The sequence below is a fragment of the Kryptolebias marmoratus genome, linkage group LG13 (assembly GCF_001649575.2).
Source record: "Kryptolebias marmoratus isolate JLee-2015 linkage group LG13, ASM164957v2, whole genome shotgun sequence".
NCBI classification, from domain to species: Eukaryota; Metazoa; Chordata; class Actinopteri; order Cyprinodontiformes; family Rivulidae; genus Kryptolebias; species Kryptolebias marmoratus.
The window spans coordinates 19282245-19306698 of record NC_051442.1 but is presented as its reverse complement, the minus strand read 5'-3'; the positions used below and the strand labels follow the sequence as shown (position 1 = coordinate 19306698).

Genomic DNA, 24454 nt, shown 5'->3' with positions numbered 1-24454 from the left:
GTGGGGGGTGGGGGTGGGGTGGGGGGGGCAGACCCCTGACTATCTCTCCCCCCATCTCCCCACCTCTACGTCTCACTGGCAAACCCACGAAGAGGATACATTCCTGATCCGGCTGGGACCTGTGAAGTCTGGCCGTTTCCTGGTAAATAAACTCTGGTGGAGGTCGGCAGGAGCGTCTTGGCTGCAGCGTGTGTGTGTGTGTGTGTCTCAGGGTTGACTCTTTGTGCTTTTTTATATGCAGCAGAGATTCTTAACAGAGAGAGGGGTTCAACTTCAACCCCTGAACCGTCTGCTTCCCAGAACGGTTTCTGTTTTAATATCTGATGAACAACAAATTAACTGTTAACCAACTAATGATGAGTTGTTTCAGGGTAAGTGTCTGACATCTTTCTATTCCTTTACCATCCATTTCCTATATGCACTGCTGCTGTGCTCTCTGCATCCCATCACCACAGATGTGGCTACGTTTAGATCAGGTTTATAATCAGAATTTAGGTAAAAGTCTGAGACAATTTGAACTTTCCGCTAAAACCAAGCTGATCACCTGTTGGAAGTAAAGGAAAACATTGAACAACTAAAGCAAATCGATGCTGCTCTGATGAAAATATTAAAAAGCCCCACCCCAAAAAAACACACTTAAGATCAAAAACACTGAACTTTACAAACTTGTTTAACCTAAAACTAAGCTGTTAACTCAAATCCAAACATCAGTTTGATGTATAGTAACTCCACTTTTTGGTCGAGCAGAGCCGCTAAACTAGTGAATTTGCAAGAATTCTTTATGCTGGGCTCTAAAAGCGTGACTTGCAGTGATACTCAGAGTTACAGAGGAAGTATAATGTGAGATTAGACTCGCCTGTTAACCAGCTGAACATCATTCTCTGCCCTACAGAGATCTTCTCAACCTGGGTTGGTTAAACACACGACTCATTGTTCCTAAAAGATGGATTAGATCAAACTATCTTTAGCCAAACTGCCTTTTCATCTAAACTTGCAATGGATATTTGAATCTGGAGTACGGGTAGATATCAAAGCTGAATTTAGGAGGAAAAAATAAAAAACATCTCACAGCAGCGGTTTGAGTGGTAAATGTGGGGAAACGTGCAGTCCCTCGGTGTTACTCAGCAGACAAAAAAACAAAACCCTCCGAGGCCACTTTAAAAGTATTGGATGTCAGAATCACAGCTCTAACAAAGAATGCTTTATACAAGAAGCAAATGCTTTCTTTTTTTTTTTCCTGGATGATTTAAAAAAAAAAAACAGGAAACAATGTGCTTTTGAATGCACTGAAACCTTTCTTTCAGCTCGGAGGATGTGAATGTGTTTTCTCTGCGTGCACAGGAGAATCTCATGGCATTTGGGGGGGGGGATCAGAGTGGGCCAGATGGCTTTAATGCCAACCCCCAGCCTCAGAAGGAGTTACAACATGGAGACAAACATATAGAAGCTGAGAGCAACACACAGTGCAAGCACTGACCGCTATGAGAAACACACTGTAACCTCGTTTCATCTCCTGCTTTCATCGCGCGGCCAAAAACACATATTTGGGTAAGAATTTAAATTTCAAATCAGAGCAGAAGAGAGGAGGCGATGGTCTGTCTGATCCTCTGAGGGTTTCTTACCGTCTTTGTTACTAGTGACAGGAATGTTGTGGACGGTTCGGAGTTTGAAACAAGAGCTGGTCAGCAACTGGAGCTCGACGGAACTTAACACACATGCCTGGAGATCTGCAAAACAGGAATTTTCCAACCTTTATTCGTGGGCACGTTTCACGCGCAGTGACAGGAGAGCTTAAAACCAGTGTTACCTTTCTTCTGGAGTTTCTGGATGCTTTCCCTCCACTCTGACCTCTCGTAGTCAGAAGAGAGGAGGAACAGAAAGCTCTGCAGACACGGAGAAAAAACAAACAAACAACTCAATTAATAAAATGATTTAAAATCATTTCTTAAATCCCTTATGTCAAATGAGTTCATGCTGTAGTCTCAATCTAAATCACAGAGGACACTGGTGGACTCATGTCTCCCTCTAGTGGTGACACTGAAGCATCGCAGCTGTCGGCGGGACATCAGTACCTTTCCGTGTTTGTTGTGGATGCGGAAGGGGATAGTGGGCGAGTGCAGGAGCAGCCAGGACTCCTGCTCGTTCATCTTCTTCCTTAGACGGTCCACGCGGCTCTGACCCTTTGGTGCTTTCTGCACAAACACACAGACAAACACAGGTGAGCATCTGAAGGAGATGGGCATGTTTTAAACTTTGGCTTCCTTTCTGAGTCGTAGCGGATCAGATCATAAAAACATCTTAATTTTTAGTTCCTTATCCATTTTTAGACTGTTTTCCTATTGACTGTACAATTACACTTTAAGATCTACAGGTGTTCAATGATCTCTTCTCTCATTCAGTAAAACTATGTTGTCAATGCACACTTCTTGTTTGTTAAATTTTGGGTGATAAAAAGTTTTGAAATTACATATAAACTAAAGCTGATTTTAAATGGAAGCAGCTGACTTGGATGAAAGTACAGGACGTTGTTGGTACATAATTAGTGTGTAGATTACACCATTTAGTGGTGATCAAAAGAAGTAATTTTTTTTAGTTTTGTGCCAATTAAATTTCACTTTAGTCATCAGCTGAAACTTTTCTAGTTTTGATGAAAGGCTGCTGAAAGCGAGCTCGGTGTTAACTGCAGGGCTCTCTGCTTCATGTCAGCATATAAAAAAAAAAAAAAAAAAAGAAGAAGCAAATCTTCTCAGCTGTCAGCAGGAAGCCATGAGTCAGAGCCTCCCAGACTACAATCAGCTGAATCTCTCCCTCCGCTGGCCTCCTGCGACTCTAAATACCAGCCATGGTCACTCAGAGTGCCCCGAGTGGGCGAGTGGAGCGTCATGAGAGGGAATAACAGGAACTCTGTGCTCTTGGAGCCTTTGGTGCAGCTCAGCCTGGGCAGTGGGGGAGGAACACTGAGTGCACTTGATTTCTTTGCAAAAAATTAAATAAACTAAAAGGGATACAAGCTGATAGAGTGGCACAAATTTTCAAGTGGTTCAGCACTGATGCAAATCCCTTTCACTAAAAAAACTTAAGGACAGTGTTTTTTTTTTAAGAAAAAGCTGAGTTCATGTTGTGTTTGCGCCTGCTGTTTGAAGATTTAAACTACGCACACCATCTTTCTTCTCCAAGGTTTTACATAAAAGGACAAGGTTTAAAAAAAATGATCATCAGGAATTAAAATGAACTAAACACTTCCTCAATTAAACAACTCACACAAACACACACACACACACAAATGCCCACAAAACTTCAAAGTACTGAAGCAGCTTTGTAAAAAGAAGTGGGCCAGAACTGTTCCACAACAGTTCATACAGAAAACATCAACAGAAGGTTATTGTTACGAAATGTGCTTCTACAAGTTCTTGAATCGTTCTAATAAATGATTTAAATATTGGTTTAATTAGGGGTAAATAAATGATACTACTGTGCAAGATAAATTCCTGCTCATCTGTGGTTGTATTTACTAAACGCCCTGTGATGGCTTGCTGGTTCAACTTTATGATTTAACACATCTTTCTATACTTCACTACTGAAAGAGAGAAATGTTTATTTCCATGACTGGAAAAAAAATATACAGATCTGGACCTTTGTTGTTGTTTTTCTGCCTCATAGTTGTGTGTGATATTTTGCATCAGCTCGGTAAAAATGACCACAGAAGTGAGTGACAAGAACTTTTTAAAAAACATATAAATAAACATAAGGTAAGGAATTACTCACACAGTGAAGTCTTCCACTGAACTTGTTTGTTTATGTTTCCTTTAACGGTAATAATCTAGATCAGTGATCCGCTCTAAGGAACACCGGAAAGTCCTGCTCTGAGATAAGAAGCTAAAAGGGTAATTCAGTATTTAGACTGAGACATTTGTCTTCTGCGCTGGCTCCAGTTCTGACCCAACAGCGAGAGTTTTCAGGGTGACACTAGATTTGGACAAATAAACAAGATCACCTTCTCTTTCTGTATCTCGTTCTTTAAAACCGAGATCTTCATCTTCATCTCTTCGATCTCGTACTCGGGCAGGACCTGGATGCTGGGACAGGAGTCGGTCTCGTCCAGAGTTTGGAAAGTTAGATCTGCCAGGGGGATGTACCACTTGCACTCGTACTGCTGGTGGCGACTGCAGACGGACACGGAGAGAAACGGGAGTGAGAGAGGGGGAGAAGAGGACAAAGTTTGTCTAAAACGATGCACGAGTAATCGCTTTTCACATCACCTCAAAAGTTGTCATGCAAAACTGCCAAGCATCAAGCTTTGTACAGAACAATAAGTAATTAAGAGAATAATACAGAGTCCTACCTATCAAAAAATAAATTTAAAGTATGAATTCACACTTGAACACACCGTTGAATAAATCGTTTTCAGCCTATTTATGTTGAAACAAATGTACATGATGAGTGTGGAGAGATAATTACACCAGAAGTGAGGAAAAGAATGTTTTTGTCTCTAATGTGGCATAAATGATCATCCCTGAATGCATCACAAATGATTTCTATTCACATTTTATCAATAGGCTTATTTAAGCAGCTTAAAAATAGAAATTATAATGAAAACATGAAGATATATCTTTGTATTAGGAGTTATACAATAAGCCCAAGTACATTTACTGAAATACAAAACAGAAATCAGATTTTTATAAAATAACATCAGCTCAACACATGATACTGTGGTAATAATAACTAAACTAAAACTAACCAAAATGCATGAATAGTTTGGTAAAAAACCAGGCCTGCTCCATTGTTTACTAACTTATAAAACTAGCTTTTCATCAATGGCCTGAAGTGATGCTTTTATTAGTCTCTCCCATCAGCGTGGATGAAGTTTGACCCACTCTTCTTTACAGCGTTGCTTCAGTTTGCTGACGCTTTTTACACAGCTCTCTCCAAGTTCCCACGAGGCCGTTTCAGTCACACTGAGGTCTGGACTGGTTTTAACCGTGAACAGATTCAATGAAAGAAAGAATATTTACCCATAAGGCCTGTGATTAGATCAGATTCTGTGAAATGAAGTCATGCTGCTCAGTTTGTTTTATTTATTTTTTATTCTAGCTCAGCGGGGTCACTGGGGCCTGTAGAGTCTAAGGTGAGGTGTCTGCTTGGTCTGAACGTGGGAAGACTTTAAACAGGGATCCACTCCTGGAAGGTCAGGCTCCTGTCTCGAATGTTTGCTTGCCTCTCTAAGCTCACTGCTGACTTTTTTTTTTTCCTGGGCATCATGTTAAAACACACACTGCAACGCTCCGTAGCACCAAACTTTCTGAGGATCAGGTAATCAGGGAATTTGATTAGCATCCTCCTCCTAATTTCCTAAGAAATTCGAAGCATTAAGGGTGGAATGAATTGTTAGATAAACCATAACACAACGTAAGTGTTGTGTGTTTGTAATCATCTCTGGTTGTATTTGTCTAATTTTAGGACCTGGTGAGGACAAGGTGTTTTTATTTCATTCTGATATGTTGAATCTGAAAAAAAATCAGAGAAAATGTTCTTTATATTGTGACCGTATTTTTATTTCCCCGTTTTATGAGAGCTGTAACAAGGAGCTGCATTTTAATGTAGTTTTTACACAAATTAAGATACAACAGTGAAGTTAAAAGCATTAAAACACATCTATCTTTACATTCCACATATTAACACCACATAAGAAACCACGTTTATGGAGACAGGTAAATTTAGATGCTAGCTAATTACGGTTTATGCTAAAATGAGATGCAGTTAAAAAAAAAAGAAGCTTTAGGAGTTGACAGAATAAAAGTGATCTCAGGATTCAGCAAAAAGATCTCTCTTAATACCAAAGGGGTGGCTGAAAACGGCACAAACACAATGAATGTTAATCAAAGCTACACGTGCAGATCTACACTTACTCGTCGCATCACACACCAACACACTCACGCAGACAGCCCTGGAGGGTTGGATCACAGTATTTTTTTATTTTTTTTTTTTTCTCCCAGCCTAGCAGATGACGGAGACAAAGATGAGACGGACTCACCCCACAGCTGTCTTCTTCATCTTGGCACAGAGAAGCAGATCGGTGAAGAGGAAGACGTGTCGAAGCTTCCTGGAGCTTTCCGACACCTCCACCAGAAATCCATCCTTCACCAGCTGACGGGCCTGAAGGAGAGTCAGAGGGAAACTCCAGCTGAGCTGCTGAACCAGAGGCTTGTTCAAAATATCAGAAGAAAAAAACCCAACAACTAACGATAGGGTTAGATAAGAGCAAAGTGTGATTACTGCACCCATTAGTTGTTTGTCCTTTTTCTACTCTGAGCAGCTTTAGAGCAGAAACAGAGCAGAGATCTACCAGAAAACTGCAAAAGATCAGTCCTGTTTTTCATTAGAAACCCAGCTGCTTTTACGTGTTGCACTTCGTGTTATATGTGTGACGGATGTCTTTGTCGTAAAATTCTCAGTTTTTCTTTTTTCCCGTTCAACTTGAAGAGCAAGAAGCTCACAAAATTCACTCCAGCCCTAATTTGCTGTTGTTAAGAATAAACCGCAAGTTTAAAACAAAAAAAATAAGAAGTCAGGAGTTCTAGAGTAAAATGAATCCGTTCCGTGTTGTTTTGGCTTTGAAATCCTCAGACTCGGTGGTCACAATTTTTAAATTAAATGTAAAGCTTCTGTGCGTCATCATCGATCTTCCCTCGGGAACAAACCTGTCGGATGTTTAACCCTGCGACTGGGTGGCTGCACAGGCCATACATCAACGCTTCGTCACATTATTGAGCCGCAAAGCCAGCTCGCCGACCGTTTTCACCTCCGTCACTACCTCACTTAACGGCACAACGGTGCATCGGGGGCGGGTGGGCTTTGACCCACCTTCCCTGCTCGTTATGAAAACAGGACATTGGCGAAGTCTCCACACCTCCACACCTCTTTTGGGTCCACTTCACTCCTGAAAGCTCACATCTACAGTACGTGGAACGTGTCCAGCTTCATTAGTGGTTTGTCAGAGGCAGCTTAAAGATGGTCCAGCTCTCGTGGTCACTTTGTGGAACCAAACAATGACCTGAAGCTGTGCGTTTGATTTGACTGAGCGCCACTTCTGATCTTCTGACAGTTCAAATCCGTTCCTTAAAGTATTTCTTTGACACCGAATCATCGTGAAGGTAGGCGAACTCCTCTTTTCAGCTGAGACATTGCGTGCCCCTCTATGTTGGAGACGTTAAGGTCCAACAACTCGTGATTCCTATAAGAACATATCAGCATGAGTAAAATGGAACTTCATTTCTTCTCGAAGATTGTTGCAAATTTGTTCATAAAGACGCAAAGACGCCACTGGATTTGAGCAGGATGATGGAGGACACTTCATTTTTCTGTTGGTCTCGTTGGACACACAGATTTTCTCCACATTAGTTGCCGTTTTATCCAGAAACGCATCAGTCTGTTTGTACGAAGCTGTTGCTGAGCTTGAATTGTTGAAGTGAGCTCATTCAGTTTTACTGTAGAACTATTTTTTTACTTCACTTCTACTTGAAAGAGTCTCAAACCTTAGTGTTTTGTTTTTTTCCTGTTTTCTCATCATTATTTATTTTTCTTGTTCTTCCATCACATACGGTGTAACATCGTGTAAGCATGTTGTTTAACATAACTGTCCTTGTAAAAGCAGGACACAGCTATGTGGATTAACCAAGTCGAAGGGGTTTTTTGCCTCAAAGAGTTTCTGTAATTAATCCTTTCAAGTTACTCAAATCATTTCAGTCCTTTTAAAGCAGGGGTCTCCAATCCTGGTCCTGGAGAGCCACTATCCTGCATGTTTTACTTGTTTCTCTGCTTCAACACACCTGATTTGAATCAATGGGTGATTAACAGGCTTCTGCAGAACATGAAGAAGTAATTTAACCTCTGAATCAGGTGTGTTGGAGCAGGGAAAAATGTAAAACATGCAGGATGGTGGCCCTCCAGGACCAGGGTTGGCCACCCCTGTTTTAAAGTATAAAACCTAAACTGCCTTCCTTTAGATTGACTTCTTTTATTCTTCATTCAGGAACTTTGAGTCAACCAGAAGCTAATTAGACTCTTGTTTTTGTACGTGAAACTTCATTAAAAAAAAAAAAGATTTCATAATGTTCCCTTCCCCTCTAAAACCTTACTCCACCCACCTCTCCTTTGGGTGTGGTGACCGCTGTCCTGCGAGGATCGATCTCCTCGTTGATGGAGGAGAGGAAGTTCTGAGAGATCCGCAGAGCGTCCTGCAGGAGGGGGAAGTCTGGGTGGTCTTTAGGAGTGTGTTTCAGCAGGTCCTGTCCCGGCAAAGAAATGCAGAACAGTTCATCCAAATTCTAATTTGTCTTAAAGTAGAATGCTCTGAAACAATTTTACACTTGTATTAAAACATAGCTGTACTCCTCATACTGAAGACTAAAAGCGTCACTGAAAATCTAATTTTCTTATTTTTGTTGCAGCAGTTTTCATTAATTTGGCAGCTGACAGAGCTTTGTTTGGTCTGCAGATGTGACAGGAGCACGACGTGTGTAGGAAGCCACACCACTGATCAGAGCGGAGAGCGTTCTGCAAACTTCATCATGCAACATGCTGCCAGGACCTAACGAGACACATCCAGGCGTCTCTGCTGCCACAGCTGACAGTTTCTGCTTCATCTTTCCTCATCCGAAACAAAAGTCAACGATTGAAGCGACTATTTCATAAACCCTTGACTTTTTAAGAATCGGTCCTTTTTAACCAAATTAAACTTCTGTTTTCAGATAAGATTGTTGAGAAGTTGTCAATACTTTCACACATCTTTCTCAGAAATCAAAGTTCACTCAAAAATAAATGAAATCTTCTTAATCTCTTTTTGATTTTTAGGGGTTTAGAGGTAATTGCAAGCATTTGTTACTCCCATTACTACTACTACTACTAATAATAATAATATGAGAAAAGTAAAAAAAAAGAAAAATATAAAGTATATATAAATATAAAATAAAGATTTGTCTTCTGAGTATTCTGATTCATTGATAATATATATTTAAAATGAATAAATAATAAAAATACACAAAGACAGTATTATGTCTCATGAAAACAAAGTACTTCAGGCAAAAAAAAAAATATTGTTAGTATAAATATATATTCTAATTTATATTTTATGTCATTATTTAGGGAATAGAACACAATAATAATAATAATAATAATAACAACAACAACACTGGAGGATATGACATTTTTCTTAACATTTATACATATTCTTATAAAGCTCGGTTGTACTTCTCTTCATCATGAAATATTTGTGTGAACTTTTTCCGTTCCTATTTGAAAGCACGCTGGTTTGCTTCATAGATGAAATGTGCAATAAAAACAGTTTGAGTTGATTTAAAAACAGGTCCCAGATGTCAATAAAAGCTGATGCATTACTCATGTCAGCAGGATCATTTTTGTCCACCAGAAGGGTGACCCCACTGAGTCATACCTACTGATTGTGCAGGATTGTTTTCTTGGCAATAATAGGAGAAATTAGAACAGGGGTTTTATGTTTAATTGGAAAGTTTTTAGCTTCATTGATAAGACCGGGCAGACAAAGTGATTCTACAGTTCAGAACAGCGGAAAGTTTTTATTATTATTATCATTATTATTATTATTAATGCCATCTAAACCTAAAATCACTCTAAAATAAAAAAAAAAAACGTTTTCACGGTTTGGCGTGTTACTCACATGAAGGACCAGGGTGCTTCTGGTGACGCGGTCAATCGGCTTGTAAAGGAGAGCTGTGGGAAAGAGGAGACACTCTGAGTCAGGTTCTGTTTTTACAAGTGAAAACACACAGACGCACAGCGGGCCACAGTCCTGCAGCTCAGACAAGAGCAAACACACACCTACTCAGAGATAAACACTCATTGAGGATTCTTAGGTCCACGTTTACTCATCGACAGAATCTGTGCTGCTAAAGCATCCCTCCCCACTGCAGCTGATCCCGACTTTCAAACCTCTCCAAGGTGGAGCAACTAGACGTTTTTCATGCGGGGGGTTTAAAGAGACGGAATCATTTTATATTGATTGTGCTATTCTGAGTTATACGTCAATAAACGGTCATCAGAAAGCTCCACATAGATGCGAACGCCAAACGCCAGAAATGGGCCGACGGCGCTACAAAGAGTGCGGTAGGTCTGACATCTGCCCACATGCCACCTAAGTTTCGGAGCCTGCGGCACCACACTCGGCTGGGTTTTCCCAGGGCGGGCTTTGCTGCTGAGGTGGTGTGAACAGCAACGAGGACAGCACCGGATCGGGGACTCCCACAGATAACGGCCAAACGAAAGACGGAGAGAAAAAAATAGATCCAACCTGAAATGGAGGAGGAAAGCAGCGGCAGCAATGGCAGCTCCTCTAAAAGAAGGAAAGCGGACGCAAACACACTTCTGATGTCGGAGGAGAAAGGATAAGAAAGGAAGGAAGAGAGTTTTCTACTGCCCAAGCAGGGCTCTAACAGACGTGTAATGAGTCGCCCAAACTATGCCAAGGTTCTCACATGGCACTGTAAAAAAAAAAAAAAAAAAAACTATGATAATGTTTGTTTGCACATAATTTTAAAATAGGAAAACTGAAACGGAACAGCTATTAAAAACAAACAAACAAACATTTGGAAACCTGACGCTGTGATCAAGCCAATCTCCATTTTTTCTTGTGAAAAAATCAAAGTTAAAGCGCATCGCTTTTAAACTGGAGGGACTGGTCAAGTTAAACAAAGAGAAGAGACTTTCTCCTTCTCCTGCTGCCTAACAGGAGAAGGAGAAACTCAACAACACGCCTCTTAAATTTCATCTTTTGTTCATTTGTTTAGGCCATCCAGCAACTTTTCCTTTAACTCTACAACACAGATGAAACTTGAGTACTAATGCATAAGCACTGAATTTGGCCATTATTATTTTGTTTTCATCATAATTTTCTATTCCCTGCTCGTCCTTTGAAAGACGACTTGACGCTTGTAGTTAGCTGACCTAATGTGGCCTTCTCCCTGTTTGACAGAGGCCTAATATGAAACTCAAAGTACAGAAGTAGCTCTGATGTGCATATTTTTAGCAATATTTTCAGAGAAATCAGTTTGGCGTTCTGACAGCAATGTGGGGGCCAAATTCTCCTTTTAAAAATGGCCGCATGCGGCCCAGAAGCCGCCTGCTGAATAGCCGCGCCCAAAGCGTTCATTCTCTTTGCTTTGTTTCCCCACAATAAGGCATGAAAGAACGAGAGCAAAGCGTGCTCACATCCACTGATGAGGCTCAATAAACTCCACTTCCTCTGCTCTAAAATATACGCACAGCTACTGTTTAATACTGATGAGAGCCCTGCAGATGCTCTTTGAAGTTCCTCTCCCCTTTGCTCATTAATGCAGCCTCTGCCAATAGTCGTGGCTCAGTGAACCGATACCGCTACCACCGAGGGAGTTACAACACGTCCTGTACAGACTGCAAGGGCAGGGAGTATCTAATTATCTGTGTGTGTTTGTGCACAGCTTTGTATTCACATCAGGAACGGGTCCTTTGGGAAGGATCCAGTGACTTCAAGTAACCTTGTAAACACCACAGGTACTAGGTGTTTGTGTAAAAGCGCTTCAGTGATCTGTTACATGTTAGTACGTCAGGTTTACTGATCGTGTCCTGATTGGCGCTCCATATCTGAGCTCTACCTGCTCTTTGAGGATGTAATTAGGTTCCTCTGAGCAAATCCTCTGCCAAATTTCTCCAAAACAACTTCTTTTCATTGAAATAGAATCACGTAGTGATTAAAAGGCATAGCCAAGATGCTACAGGTAGTATCTCACAGGGAGTCTCCAGAATGTCTCGTAACGATAAAGGTAGTTCTCAGTTTCCTCTTGTGAGTTGCAGAGGTTCGTGGTTTTGTGGCTCGACTTTTGAGCACGTTCAAAAATTTCTGCAACCATTTTTTTCCTCCTCATAATAGTCGCCACGGGCATCTCAAACCCTTCAAGAACGCTAGAGCTGCATTTTGACACCTTCACAGAGCTGATCCTCAATAATAATAATAATAATTATCATTAAAAAATAAAAACAATAACTGCTCCATATCAGCCTTTGTTTATTTCAAAAGTGTACTCCAGTAGATTAAATCATAAACGTAGGGTACAAGTTGGGTACAAAGCGGGCAATGAAATAATGTGCATGGCTTTGAAAAGAGTTATTAAGATAAGATCTTAAAAATAAGCTCTGGTTTTCAAAAAGTGGCCAGGCCAAACGTTGCTGCCATGCTCGCTGGTCGCAAACACTCAGAAGTTAGTGAGACCGCAGCTTAATTTTTGTATTTTCTTGCAATTTTGAGTCGAGGTTGAGTCTCCAACAGCTGCAGCTCAGTGAGGTACGACCTCAACTTGTCCCATTTTTAAAAAACTGCAATACTGCTTTCTGCCTGATATTTTTCTTCGTCATCTTTTTAAAGCAACTCCTGGCCTCCTCTGCCTCCATCTCGCCCCTTCCTCAGTCACACCAGCCCTCTGCACATCTTCCTTCACTGCATCCATGATCCTCGTCTGTGGTCTTCCTCATTTCTTCTTCCCCTTCAGCTCCATATTCCAACATGCTTTGTTGAATATATCCACTATCCCTCCTCTGAACACGTCCAAACCAGCTCAGACTTGCTTTGGCCTCTAAACCAGCTTTGGTTTCATGCTTTTGGAGAAACTAACCTTACAGTCTTAAGTACAGAAGTTATTAGAAGTCGATGTCCTGTCACAGTGATGACACGCTGATGATTCTTCGTCTCGAGGTAGATTTGATGACTCGGCTCACAGACAGCTTGTATTTGCTAACGAGGGGACGGACCGTGTGAGCGAAGTGTTTGAGAAGACATCACAACTTCCACTTTTCTTTCCTGCTGCAGCCTGACCGCAGCTCTGAGCTGCACAAGCAAACTTCCTCCGAGTCGGGAAAGCAAGCAGCGTCATAAGAGACGCTGTCATCTGACGGACTGACTGGGAATCTGCATCACTTTAAAAACTCAAACGGCTGCTGTGGCTGAAAACAAGAAATCACATGATACGTTCAAGGCACACCTTTACAATCCTTTAATCCATTTCACTTTGTGCATCAAACATGGCAGACTTGGACAGGTTTTTTGTTTTTACTCCACTGAAATAAATTCATGTGGTCTCATATTTTAAAGCAGTGACTCAAATGGTTAAAAGTTCAAGCAAAGGCTGCACAATATATCAAAGAATGTATTCATGTCACATTATCAGTGTGCCCAATATCATGAAGGATTCAAAAAAAAAATTAAAATTAAATCATAGACAAACTGAATGCAAAAAAATACAAATTTGGCAATCAGATGGACCCCCGCTTCTCTAAATAACGTTGTCGTAGTATTAAACACTAATTTTGCATAACTTGCAGCACTGTATTAAACTTACTTTCATACACCCTAAATTACATTTTTGTAATACAGACAATAAAATGACACCAGAAGATACACAAAATATATACTTGTATATATATAAAATAAACTCTATCTCCAATTTTGATGTAAATGTGGGGTTTATATTGCTTATTGCTGACAGAAAGGCAGGCGAGATTACTGAATATATTAGTACAAAATATGTGTAATAAGCAAAACAAAAGAGGAAGAGGTGGGTGAGGAAGACAAATCCCTCTGATGCACATAAACGGAGCAATTAAATGGCTGTAACACAAAATTAATCAAAGAAGCTGTCTTGGGTGCTGACAAACCCTGACTGCTGAGGGAATATGAAGGTAGTTTCAAGCTACTGTACTTAATTTAACTAGATAATTTGAAAGCATTCAAATCACAGAACCATTCTGAATTAAAAAAAAGACGAGAAATAATTGTGATTGAATAAATCACTTTGGGTGGAGAGAATTCTCATTTACAATACATAAATTAACAGATAGTTCACAGGTACATGCTGCTGATAAGTGAACTCTAACACAGTTAACGACTCATATGTGTCCATCACAGCATAACAGCACGGATAAATCCTCAAAACAGTGCAAGTTTACAAGATATGAGCATAGCACATGCATATAACAGCTCTGCCACACACCAGTCCTTTGCTCCGATTCTTTGGAAACAAGATTCAGAAATCTTTACTAAACATTTCTGCTTTTAAACAAACAGCTCTAGCAAACACAACTTTCTGATGATTCAAAATAGTCTAATTTCATCAGCTTACTGCACAGACTGTGCCATACAGCTATAAACAAAAGCTGAAGCTCTGGAACAATCAGTAAGCAGCCAATATTTGCACAACGCGAGAACAAATACTCTAAAATTCAACCAACTGACCTACTTCACGACAGAACGCCAATTCTAACAATCAACAAAAACAGAGTTTAAACTGGATTGGAGAAAGGAAACAAAACAAAACGAGAGAAATAACACTCCAAGTTGTTCTCATCCAACCCCAGCAGCCGATACAACGCAGTCGTTACCGTAGGTGCAGTTACAACACAGCCTGAGGACCAGAAGCACCTCCATATCCCTCCTCTCCTCTTCTGACTCGGCTCTCCTGCTCACTGCCTACTTTCTCAGACTTACAAGCAGTGGGAGCCAGAGAGAGAGAGGGAATCGGAACAAGTATGTGTGTGTGTGTGTGTGAGAGAGAGAGAGAAAAATCACACATGCTACAGTTTGCCTCCTGAAGCCCACCGCTGCATTCGTAAGTAGGATGGGCTGGACTGGATTCTTAAAGCACCAAGGCAGCACAGACAGGACTGCATGCCCACGTACACACAGACACACACACAGGAATTTATGGAAAACACACACACACACATATGAACTTACCCTCCATTGAAGATATTGAGGTGCAGTCTTTGGAGTCCTTCGGTCCTTTTACTTTGAGGTTCTGAGAGAAACAAAGAGACAAACAATCCGTTGAAATCATTTTACGGACAGATCATTCACGCCAAAGTTCTGTTTGGTACCAGTTCCGGTGATGTTGGTACCAAAGTACCAATACGTCCAAAGGCAAACGGTATTATCAGTATTTTTGTAAAGTAAAACTGCTAGCTTTAGGTGATTATATTTGACCTAAGACTGTGTTTACATTCTGAGTTTGGGCTAACTCATCCAAACCTCAGAATGCAGTGAAATTCATCAAAGACATAAAGTAACTTGACCAATCTTTTCTCATCGCTTGACTGAAGATCGCTGAAGAGAAACAGGTCCTTTATTTTGAAAGACTTTCTGCCAGTTAACCAGCTCAGCTTCACTGAATTAGGATGCTCAGCAGCTAAATGCTAAAAAATGACTGAGAACAGATGATCTGAATTACTTATGAGCCATATTTTTAACCAAAGGGAGATCACGATTGTGGGTGCTTTGCGTTTGCTCTTTTTGCCTAATGTGCATGTAATTTTTTAGCTCAGCAGGAAATGACAAACTGATCAGGTGGAGGTAGCAGCTTGTATTATGGTCTCTGTTGACACACACAGTGTAAGGGGTGGTGAGTTACAGTCAGGACAGATCTGGTATCCTTCAACGGTGATGTAAACAGTTTTTAAGTCACCATGACAATTACACAGCAACTAAAAAATATTTCAGTTGTAATCTTGGTGCACGTATAAGGTTACATCCTGTAATTTTGTGCATACACTCATGAATGGGCTCAGTAAACGGCTGTAGATTTAACTGAAAAGATGTTTATCTTTGCACTTTTAAGCACAAAATGTGATTATACTCTTAAGCGTTTTACAGATGAAATAGACGTTTCAAAGACATTTCTTGGCAAATATAAAGTGGGGTTCTTTGGAAAGGTTAAAGTAAACATCTTACCTGTTGTGGACAGTTCTTATATTGACCTCACTTTGGAGAAACAGAGTCTGATTCTGACAGGACTGATGAGCTAATGGCTAGTCGGATCACAGCCAAGAACAAAGGTAATTGAGGTCATCTTAACAGACTTTGTTCTCCAAAATATCATAGTTTATACGCACATGACTTCACAGACCTCCACACTGCTGTCAGTTTCTCATTGTGTCATGTTATCTACATAGAATCCTGTAGGTTCCTTTGTACAAACAGACAGCAGCAGCTAGCTGTAGCTTTTCCAGTGCAGGCTGGGGTACTTTATAATACTTCTGCTGAAATAACCACTCAATGCAAAACTGATGGCAGGGTTTATATAATAGTGTTTTTATGGACTGCTATTTATTTGAAAAATTTGAGTTGTTTTAAGTCAACAAAATCCACTTTGGGAGTAAATCTGCTCGGACTATTTGTTATTAGCTTGTCAATACGTTCTAAGCAGACCCACTTCAAAGTGAATTTTGTTGTCTTAAAACAACTCAAGTCCTCAAAATATAAACCAGTTCGTGCAAATACTGTTATTTAAGCCTTTAAGCTGCCGACACTTAACATTACGCAGTAATTTTGGCAGAAATATCATGTAAAATATATAAAACTCTTGCCTGAAGTGCCCCCAGACTGCAGAAGAACAGCTACAGCTACCTGCTGCTGCTGTTATTTGAGCTTGAAAATAAACACAAGATTCTGTTAGTAACTTAGTAGTGAGAGACTGATGGCAGAGTGAAAACAGTCTTTGAAAACGGTGTTCAAATGAAAAGCTACAAAAAGTTGGAGACTGAAGGTGTCTGAAGACCACAGCACTTTGGTCTTAGCGACTGCTTAGTCTAGCCGTTAGCTCATCAAGCCAGAGCTAACGATAAGATGCAAGATATTGAAGAAACCCACGTCATATTCACCAAAACATCCCTTTAAGGAAGTTAATCCTCCAGATTTCCCCTGCAACATCCATCAACTTCATAAAAATTATGTTTCAGTGTTTTTTTTTCACAATCTAAATAACTTGTTCTGATTTTTAGTTGACACAACTAGCTTGTAGACAAACAGCATGACTTTGTTTTACTGTTGTTAGTCCCATCTTTGCTCTCAGTTTCAGTTCGTCAAGAGTCATAAAACCTTAACGATCAAACTGACATCCAGTAGTCTGAACCCCCCGCCCCCTCCTTCAGATCAGTTCAAAATACTAAAAACATATTTATCACGCTACAACTGTGTGATAATGTAAAGTAAGTCATGAGCTATAAATACCAGTGCTCATCTTCCCTCTCACTACAAGGTTAAAATGGCTCAAGCAATTTCTAAACAGATACCTGGGAAACTGGTGTTTCTCAAAATACAACCGCACGTCCATGTGTGAAAGAGGATGTTCCGCCTCGCTCTGCTTCCCTTATGTACTGCCTTGGTTTTATTTTTTTACCTAACTGAAGCAAATGGATGGTTTATGAAACCTGACACCGACAAGAGGCTAGTTTAATGTCTAATGTGTATCACGTAAAGTTTGACATGTTAAAATGCAACACAGTAACCGTGAGAAAAAAAAATAACCAAGGGCACAGAACCCAAAGAACGCTGCTTATTTGCTTATCAGATATCTTTTCATCTGTCTCTTGATGCCTTCATCGTGAGGAGTAAACTGACCTCGGAAATTGTCTGAAACTGGCTGTTGGCTTGGCTGCATTTCTCCGCCGTCTCCAGAGCGATCTTGTAGTTGTCCACGAAGGCCTTGTAAACTCCCAGCTGGCTGGCCTGCAGAGTGGAAGAGAGAGAACGCCAAAAACACTGAGGAAGAAGGTGTGAGACTAACAAAACAAGCCAGTTTCATTTACTTTTTACCCATTTAATCTGACGACACTTAACAATTGTACTTCCTCATACATAGAACTTCGTAACAGATTTGTTTTTCCAATAAAATACAAACACATCAAGGCAATAAAGTGCACAGCAGCAGGTCCAACTCGACATTACACTCTAACGTGTCACACAATTCAAACAAATGCTTCGTCTTATAAAGTCATTCCTGTTCTCTTCAGTTTCATTTATTTATTTTTTCCAAACGCAGAGCTGCTCCACACACACGGCTACAAACATTTCATCTGCACTAATCGCATCCCCATAATGCCAAGCCGCCGGAGGCTGTGCGCATTCCTCTTGCTTAGAACAAGTCGGACTTTTTCCCTTTCCTCCTTCCGCTCCCTAACAGCCCCACTTTGCAGCGCTGTGTGTGCATTGTAACACAAGCTGCAGAGCAGCAGTGCATGAATATGCATCCTGCTTCAGCGATGTTCGAATGCAGAGACAGAAGAACTGACTGCATCCTATTAAGTCAATGTGATTGGACTCAGCCGAATGGACTGAATGAGGAGGACATGTTGGTTTAGTTCTTGAGCTCCCCGAGCCTCCAGTTTTATTTCCTGTCTTCCAACTTGCCCTCAGAATATAAAGTGGGGAAGTTGCGCCTTAAGAAAATTATTCAGCCTTTTAATGCATTCAAGGGAGGCTGTAGATGTGTTGTGCACTATATTTAGGTTCTCGACACAAAAAGAAAAGATCAAAAAAGTAGACTGGGATGTCTAGACTGGAGGCCACGAGCCCGGGTCATTGTACGTGCACAATCTTATCATTGCAGGAAAATTCACTTAGTCAAAGCACAACATGGGAAAAAGCACATAAATCACTATATTTGAACGCCACAGCTCCAAAGATAAGATACTTGGCAGCTTGAGTGGAAATTACAAATCAGGCAGAATGACGTTCCAGTAATTCATCACTTCATCGTGTTGCTTAGACACGCTGTCATGGACAGAGAGCGCAAGATGGTCAGAAATAGACAGAAATCTGTGTGTTGTAGCAGCTCAAACAGAGCGACAGCACTTCACACTTCGGACTGAGGGCGAAAGGAGGCGAGGAGTCCCAGCCAGGAACAGAACGACCCGTTTCTCCTCATATGGACGACAGAAACTTTCAACCTTTTTTCTGAACACACAGTGAGAATTTTACAAGCTTGTTTGGGTTTATTTTAGGAGACTTTCGCTGCTTTGAAGCCAAATTCACAAGAGCTGCAATCAATTAAAACACGCTGAGGACAAACGAAGATGAAATTCATTGAACAATCATCCTGCTTAGTCTAACCGAGCTGCATCATGCACTGGCTTTGGTGGTACTAGGATTCTCAAAGAGGCTAAACGATTTAGACAGACTTATTTGCACACATTTGAGTGTATTTATGTCATTATCGTGCTCGGCTTTAAGGTAAAGTGAAACCAGATGTGTATTATGATAATTAAAAAAAAGGAATTGCACACTCCCGGCCCAGCTGAAAATGTTAGGTCTTTCATAAAAAGCTCTCAGTCAGAAATGTGCCTGCCAATGCCTGCAGATTCAATCAAACCACAGTTCAGAACAGAAACATGATGCATCATCTCTGATCAACCACAGTGTCACTTACTGCAGACACTGACATGTGCGCCTCAAAGAGTCATTTTCGAACCAAAAACAGGCTGTAAATATCAGCCAACATCTTCTGCTCATATTTATGTCTTAAATGAAACACGGGAGGCAAGCATCAGACATTAACAGCTGACCTTTGACAGACAAGAATAAATCATATCTGAGCGTTTAGTCTTAGTCACCAAAGCCAGTATGCTAATATGCTGCAGCCCACACTTGTTGTTTGCTTGTTCTTAACAACTGATGATTGATTAAGGCACCTTAAAAGTGCCCCCCAAAATCTAGCTGTGGGCATATTGGTAGAAGGATGTTAGAGATTTCTGTGATGTGCACACTTAATATCTTACCTGTTGATGACAGCTCAGCTCTTTGAACAACTTCAATTCAGAGAAACAGAGTTTAATTTAATCGCTAATGGCTAGTCTGAGCAGACTGGCCCATAGTGGATTGTTGCCGTTTTCGAAACAACTCCAGTCTCAAAAACTTCACAATGCTTCAGTCGGATGAGGATTTAGAGACAATCAGAATCAGTTTCCCATCACATGCTTATTCTGTCAGGAATATTATGATATTCCTGCTGGACAGACTACAGCTAGCTAGCTGCTGCTATTTTCACTCTCAAGTAAGCACAACACTTTATTTATTAAGTATTTTGTAATGCAGTATAAAGGGTTCTAAAAATGTGTTATGATGTTATATGAAGTGCTGTGAAACGTTGTTGATGAGAGTTGTTTTAGGGCCCTGTGTACTTTACTACTGATATTTTTTTGTAATTGACATTTTGTTCTCAGTTGATATAAAGAAAAATGCTGTCCAAACGATCCTAATAAAAATACTACAATGCAATGCCCCTCGGTGGTGAGAAAGTGCACATTAATGTTCTTTTTCTGTAAATAAAGAAATAAAACTTGCTTAGTTTGGCTAAAGATTTTTTCTAAACTTGTTTTCTTTGATACAGTTTATAATTTTCTTTGGAGGTATTACCAATTTCAGCACACAATCGAAGTTTAAATGCAAGCTCAAGATGAAACAAGTTGGATAAAGAAAAAAAATAACAGATGGAAACAGCTCCATTGTTGTTTTGATTTCTAGGTCACAAAAGTAAAAGTGAGCATGCATGAAATATGTTGCTATGTCATAGTTTCTGAAAACCTCCGTATTTTAAGTCCACACACACACAAAAAATACATTTTCTCCCCCAAATATTTTTTACTTTGGAAAGTGATTTCATTTTTCCTCAAAGTTGTTTTTTTTGTGTGTGAACACGAGGTGCAAACGCATCACCGGAGCAGTGTAGACAGGGCTTCATACAGACTAGCCATTAGCTTGTCAATCCGCTCAGAACCAAACTATTTCTCCAAACTGAGTTCGTTCAAAGAGCTATCTACAACAGGTAAGGTACTAACTCTTCCTAACCTTTCCACAGAGCCCCACTTTCAAATATCTAACCTGTCACTTTAAGTCCAAAAAGCTCTAATACCACATTTAAATCACTTGCCTGCAGAGACATGTTTAGATTGAATAAACTCCTCCCTGGCGGTCACAGCCTGCAGCTCAGCTCCTGTTTGTCAAAGGCTCGAGAACTTGGAGGTTTTGCCGGCGTCTATCCCCTTCGTGGCCGACGTCCTGAAACTCTGCGCCGCTCCAGTGGACGCCACGCCGCTGACAAGGAGCAGCGGGGAGCGAAACATTTAATTACGTTGCCATCTGCACTCTCACTGCGCCGCTCCAACTAAATGTTTTGGTGCCACACGACGCGCTCACGTACGCGCTCGTACGCAGCACAGATGAGAGCCGACGGGCTCACTAATGGCTGACACTCGACAGCGCGACTCCTGCCATCCCAGGAGAGGAGGACCATTCCAAAGAGAAACTCCTAAAGTTTTAGGATATTTATATCCTTCTTTTCTTTTCTCTGCCGTTAAACATCAGCTCGTAAAGCACTTTAATTCGATTAACACAGCTCACTTTATTGTGCCCAATAAAATGCATAATAAAGAAAATAAATGTAATCAGTTTTACTGTTTTGGACACAAAAAGCCTAACTTATAACTCTATCATCCTCTAAAAAAAACACGTTTATGTGTTGTTGCGACTGGTAAATCAGTGTTTAAGTGTTAGGTAGCTCAGAGACACAAGACAGCACACAGTTGCCAACAACAACAAACAAACTGTCTCAGATTTAGCTTTTTATGCTCTGGTTTAACTAGATGTTCTGATGTCTTAAACTAGATAAATCCTCATCCTCTTCCAGAGTACATTCAAGGTTTTAATCTAAAGTAAGTAAGAAAAAAACACACTTTAAACCTCCAGAGTTTATGTGTTGTCTGCTTTTATGGAGAAACAATGAATGAACCTTTGGTTGGAGCTAACTGAGCTGTGACTGACATGGTTCTTTAAAAAACTCCAACTACCTGAAAAAAAAAAAAAAAACCAGAAGCTGAAACTAGAGATCGGCTTGGTAAAGAGTCCCCTTTTTAAACCATTTTCTTTTGTAACTAAACAAGAGGAATGGGTGGGTTTGCCTACAGGGCGGTGAGTTGAACACTTTGAACCACATGGCTGAGTCACTGATGAGAGCAGACGCACAGTTCAGAGAGCTTATAACACAAGAAACACACCATCAAGTACTTGCCCTTCCTCATTTTAAAGAAGTCATCGATCTCCATCACAGCTGTTGACATACATTCAGGCACTCACTTCATCAGACGAGACAGCTTCACACCGTTCCCTTCGCCCCTCTTTTGGACTGGGCTGGAACAACAACTTTCTTTTGTGTTCTAGTCAAAACAAGCGTGCAATCATGGCTTGGCAAAACTCACAGGGTCTTTCATAATGAGACAGACATCCGATTAAGTCACAACCATTTAACAGGAAGCAACAATGGCGAGGCAGTCCTAATGCTGTTGGACAAAAAGATCCTCTGCTTTTTAACAGCAGTTACTACTAAAGGCCCCTCGTTTGGATCTTTAGAAAGAACAAACCACCAAAAAGCAGCAAACAATATTTCTAATAGGCCAGTTTAATTTGATTAATTTACAAGTTTAAAAAAATCTAAGCAACAATACTTATCTTGGTGCTATGAATGCAAAAAATTGCTAGTAAACCTTATCATAAAACCTTAATAAAACTTCCAGGTCTGTAAGGCTTCAAGTAAAGAAAAAAGCTTCTTGGACACTATTCTGTTTCTATCTGCCTTCAGACTCACTGAACTAATGAGACAGGTTTTCCCCAGTCATAACACTCTTTGAGCCAAATTACATGGAAACTGCATCTGAAGTCGACAATTTTTTTACTGAAAAACGTGCCTGGACTGTATGTGCGCACACTGTAGGTAACGTGTCTGCCTAAATTACGCTCCCCAATGCAAACGTAGAGCTGCACCGATCTAACAGACCCGCTGAACACAGATACATGCAGATACACACTGACAGCGATGACACCGTCACATTCTGTACCGAGAGCTCCAGTTTAAACTCGATAATTAAGTAATAGACCAGAAACGAGGAGGTTTGTGTTAATGCATTCAGTCTGGAAACACAGTACACACACACACAAACTTAGTGAATCACAGTCTAAATTTGGCCTCGCGAACAGTTCTCCTTTTAACAGCTGTTCACGTGGTCCCTGTGGAAGAAGAAAGAACGGGACTCACCAGCTTGCTGAACAAATGTCCCACGGTGACCTTCTCGTCCCACTGCTGTATGCTGGGCAAGAGGGCGTCGTAGAACTCTTTGTGGATCTCAAAGATGTCCTGGATTTTGTAGAAGATGGTCTCTACCTGCTGCATGGTCAGGACGGGCTGGGACGTGGTGGCCGTGGCTTTCAGGGGCTTCATGGGCTGGAGAGACGAGAAACGCCTCAGGTGAGGACTCAGGTAACCAATCAGCTGACAGGTGTAATGGTTGGAGGAATGGAGGAAAATAAACTCAAAGAAGGTTTAGAAAGAGATAATTTAGGTCAGAGGATGTCTGATTTCATAGCAACCACTGAGGCAGATTTGGGGGCCATAACTGATCCAGTTTACTAAAGACAGGATAAAATGTCAACAAATCCGTGTAATTTTTAGGCCTTTGTTTTACAGCCGGGTGACTCTTTTCTCCACCGTGACGGTTCTGAGCAGGCGGGCTGCACACCAACTCAGTTAATCGCAGAGATGTGCGGAGTGGTCCTGGTGGGAGAGAAGGAGGGCCGGCAATACAGCGAAAACAAAACGGCGTCGCGATGAGTCAGTCCATCCATCCGAGGGCTGGATGGAGGCGCATCAGACAAAGCAGCTCTTTTATTTATTTTTATTTTTAAAAAAGCAGAAACAACAGCAGCTGCAGGCACACACTTTGACACATGACGGCAGAGCTGCTTGTTGAATTTATACGTTTCCTGTTGTAACCAACTTGCTGCCATCAAAACATTTGATTTTAAAAATGCTCAAACAGGAAGCTAACTGGGGTTTTAACTGACAGCCAGTTTTCAGAGGATTACAACAATGGATTTGGACATTTGACATTAAATTTCAAGCTTAACAACAAAGCCATCATCAATCACGAAGGGTAGGAGAGAAATTTTAATTGTGATCTTTTTCAGCATAGGCCTGGGATTGAAATACACTCCAACCAAAAAGAAAATCCAACCGCTAACTGGACGGCTTTGATATTTACATGATTTTTAAAAATTGTACCACAGAATGATTAAAAAAGTGTGATAAAGTCACACACTAATTTCTGAGCTTTCCGAAACTCCCCAAACGGTTGCAAGCAAACTCTTTTTGCACCCAAGACTTTTTCTTACTACATGCACAAATTATAGATCAAAATGTAGGCATTTTTGTCTCCTTTCACAGAGTGCATCTCCCACAGCTACAGGACTTATGGTTTTCTCTCAAATCGTTCCAGATGGCAGAGTGGGACATCCAAACTCTCATAGACTGTCATTTTATCTGAGCTCAGAATATTTTCTTTAAAACCTTAAGTAGTTGGCATCTCTAACCTCTTATATCACCTAAATAAACACTGTTAATAAATAATAAAATCATTTTAAAGCATTTTACAGTTCAAGATTTGATTGTTTTATATGACTTCTTGTTTTCACACAGCAAAGGTTTCTTCGAGGCTCAATTTTTAGTCAGCTGCTCTGTCTGTCTGTCTGATTAAGAGTGGCGCTGTGTGCCCCTCCTCCCTCTGCTCCCCCAGAAAAAGA

At 40.7% G+C, this 24454-nt stretch overlaps 1 protein-coding gene and 1 long non-coding RNA gene across 5 annotated transcripts in view; one reads left to right on the top strand and one right to left on the bottom strand.

Moving 5' to 3' along the window:
* abr (ABR activator of RhoGEF and GTPase) overlaps positions 1–24454 on the bottom strand; it is a 133635-nt gene that overhangs the window by 43425 nt on the left and 65756 nt on the right. For all 4 annotated transcript variants that reach the window (XM_017412599.3, XM_017412600.3, XM_037979210.1 and 1 more), the window contains 10 exons: positions 22914–23099; positions 17450–17557; positions 14792–14852; positions 9692–9744; positions 8145–8285; positions 6032–6153; positions 3995–4163; positions 2073–2192; positions 1808–1883; positions 1623–1727 (listed from right to left, as the gene is read on the bottom strand). In XM_017412599.3, coding sequence (XP_017268088.1) covers positions 1623–1727; positions 1808–1883; positions 2073–2192; positions 3995–4163; positions 6032–6153; positions 8145–8285; positions 9692–9744; positions 14792–14852; positions 17450–17557; positions 22914–23099 — 1141 coding nt within the window. The remainder of the gene's footprint in view (positions 1–1622; positions 1728–1807; positions 1884–2072; positions 2193–3994; positions 4164–6031; positions 6154–8144; positions 8286–9691; positions 9745–14791; positions 14853–17449; positions 17558–22913; positions 23100–24454) is intronic.
* LOC119617633 lies at positions 2087–6127 on the top strand. Its single transcript, XR_005233965.1, has 3 exons — positions 2087–2218; positions 5092–5185; positions 5994–6127. It is a non-coding gene; the product is annotated as an uncharacterized LOC119617633 (long non-coding RNA).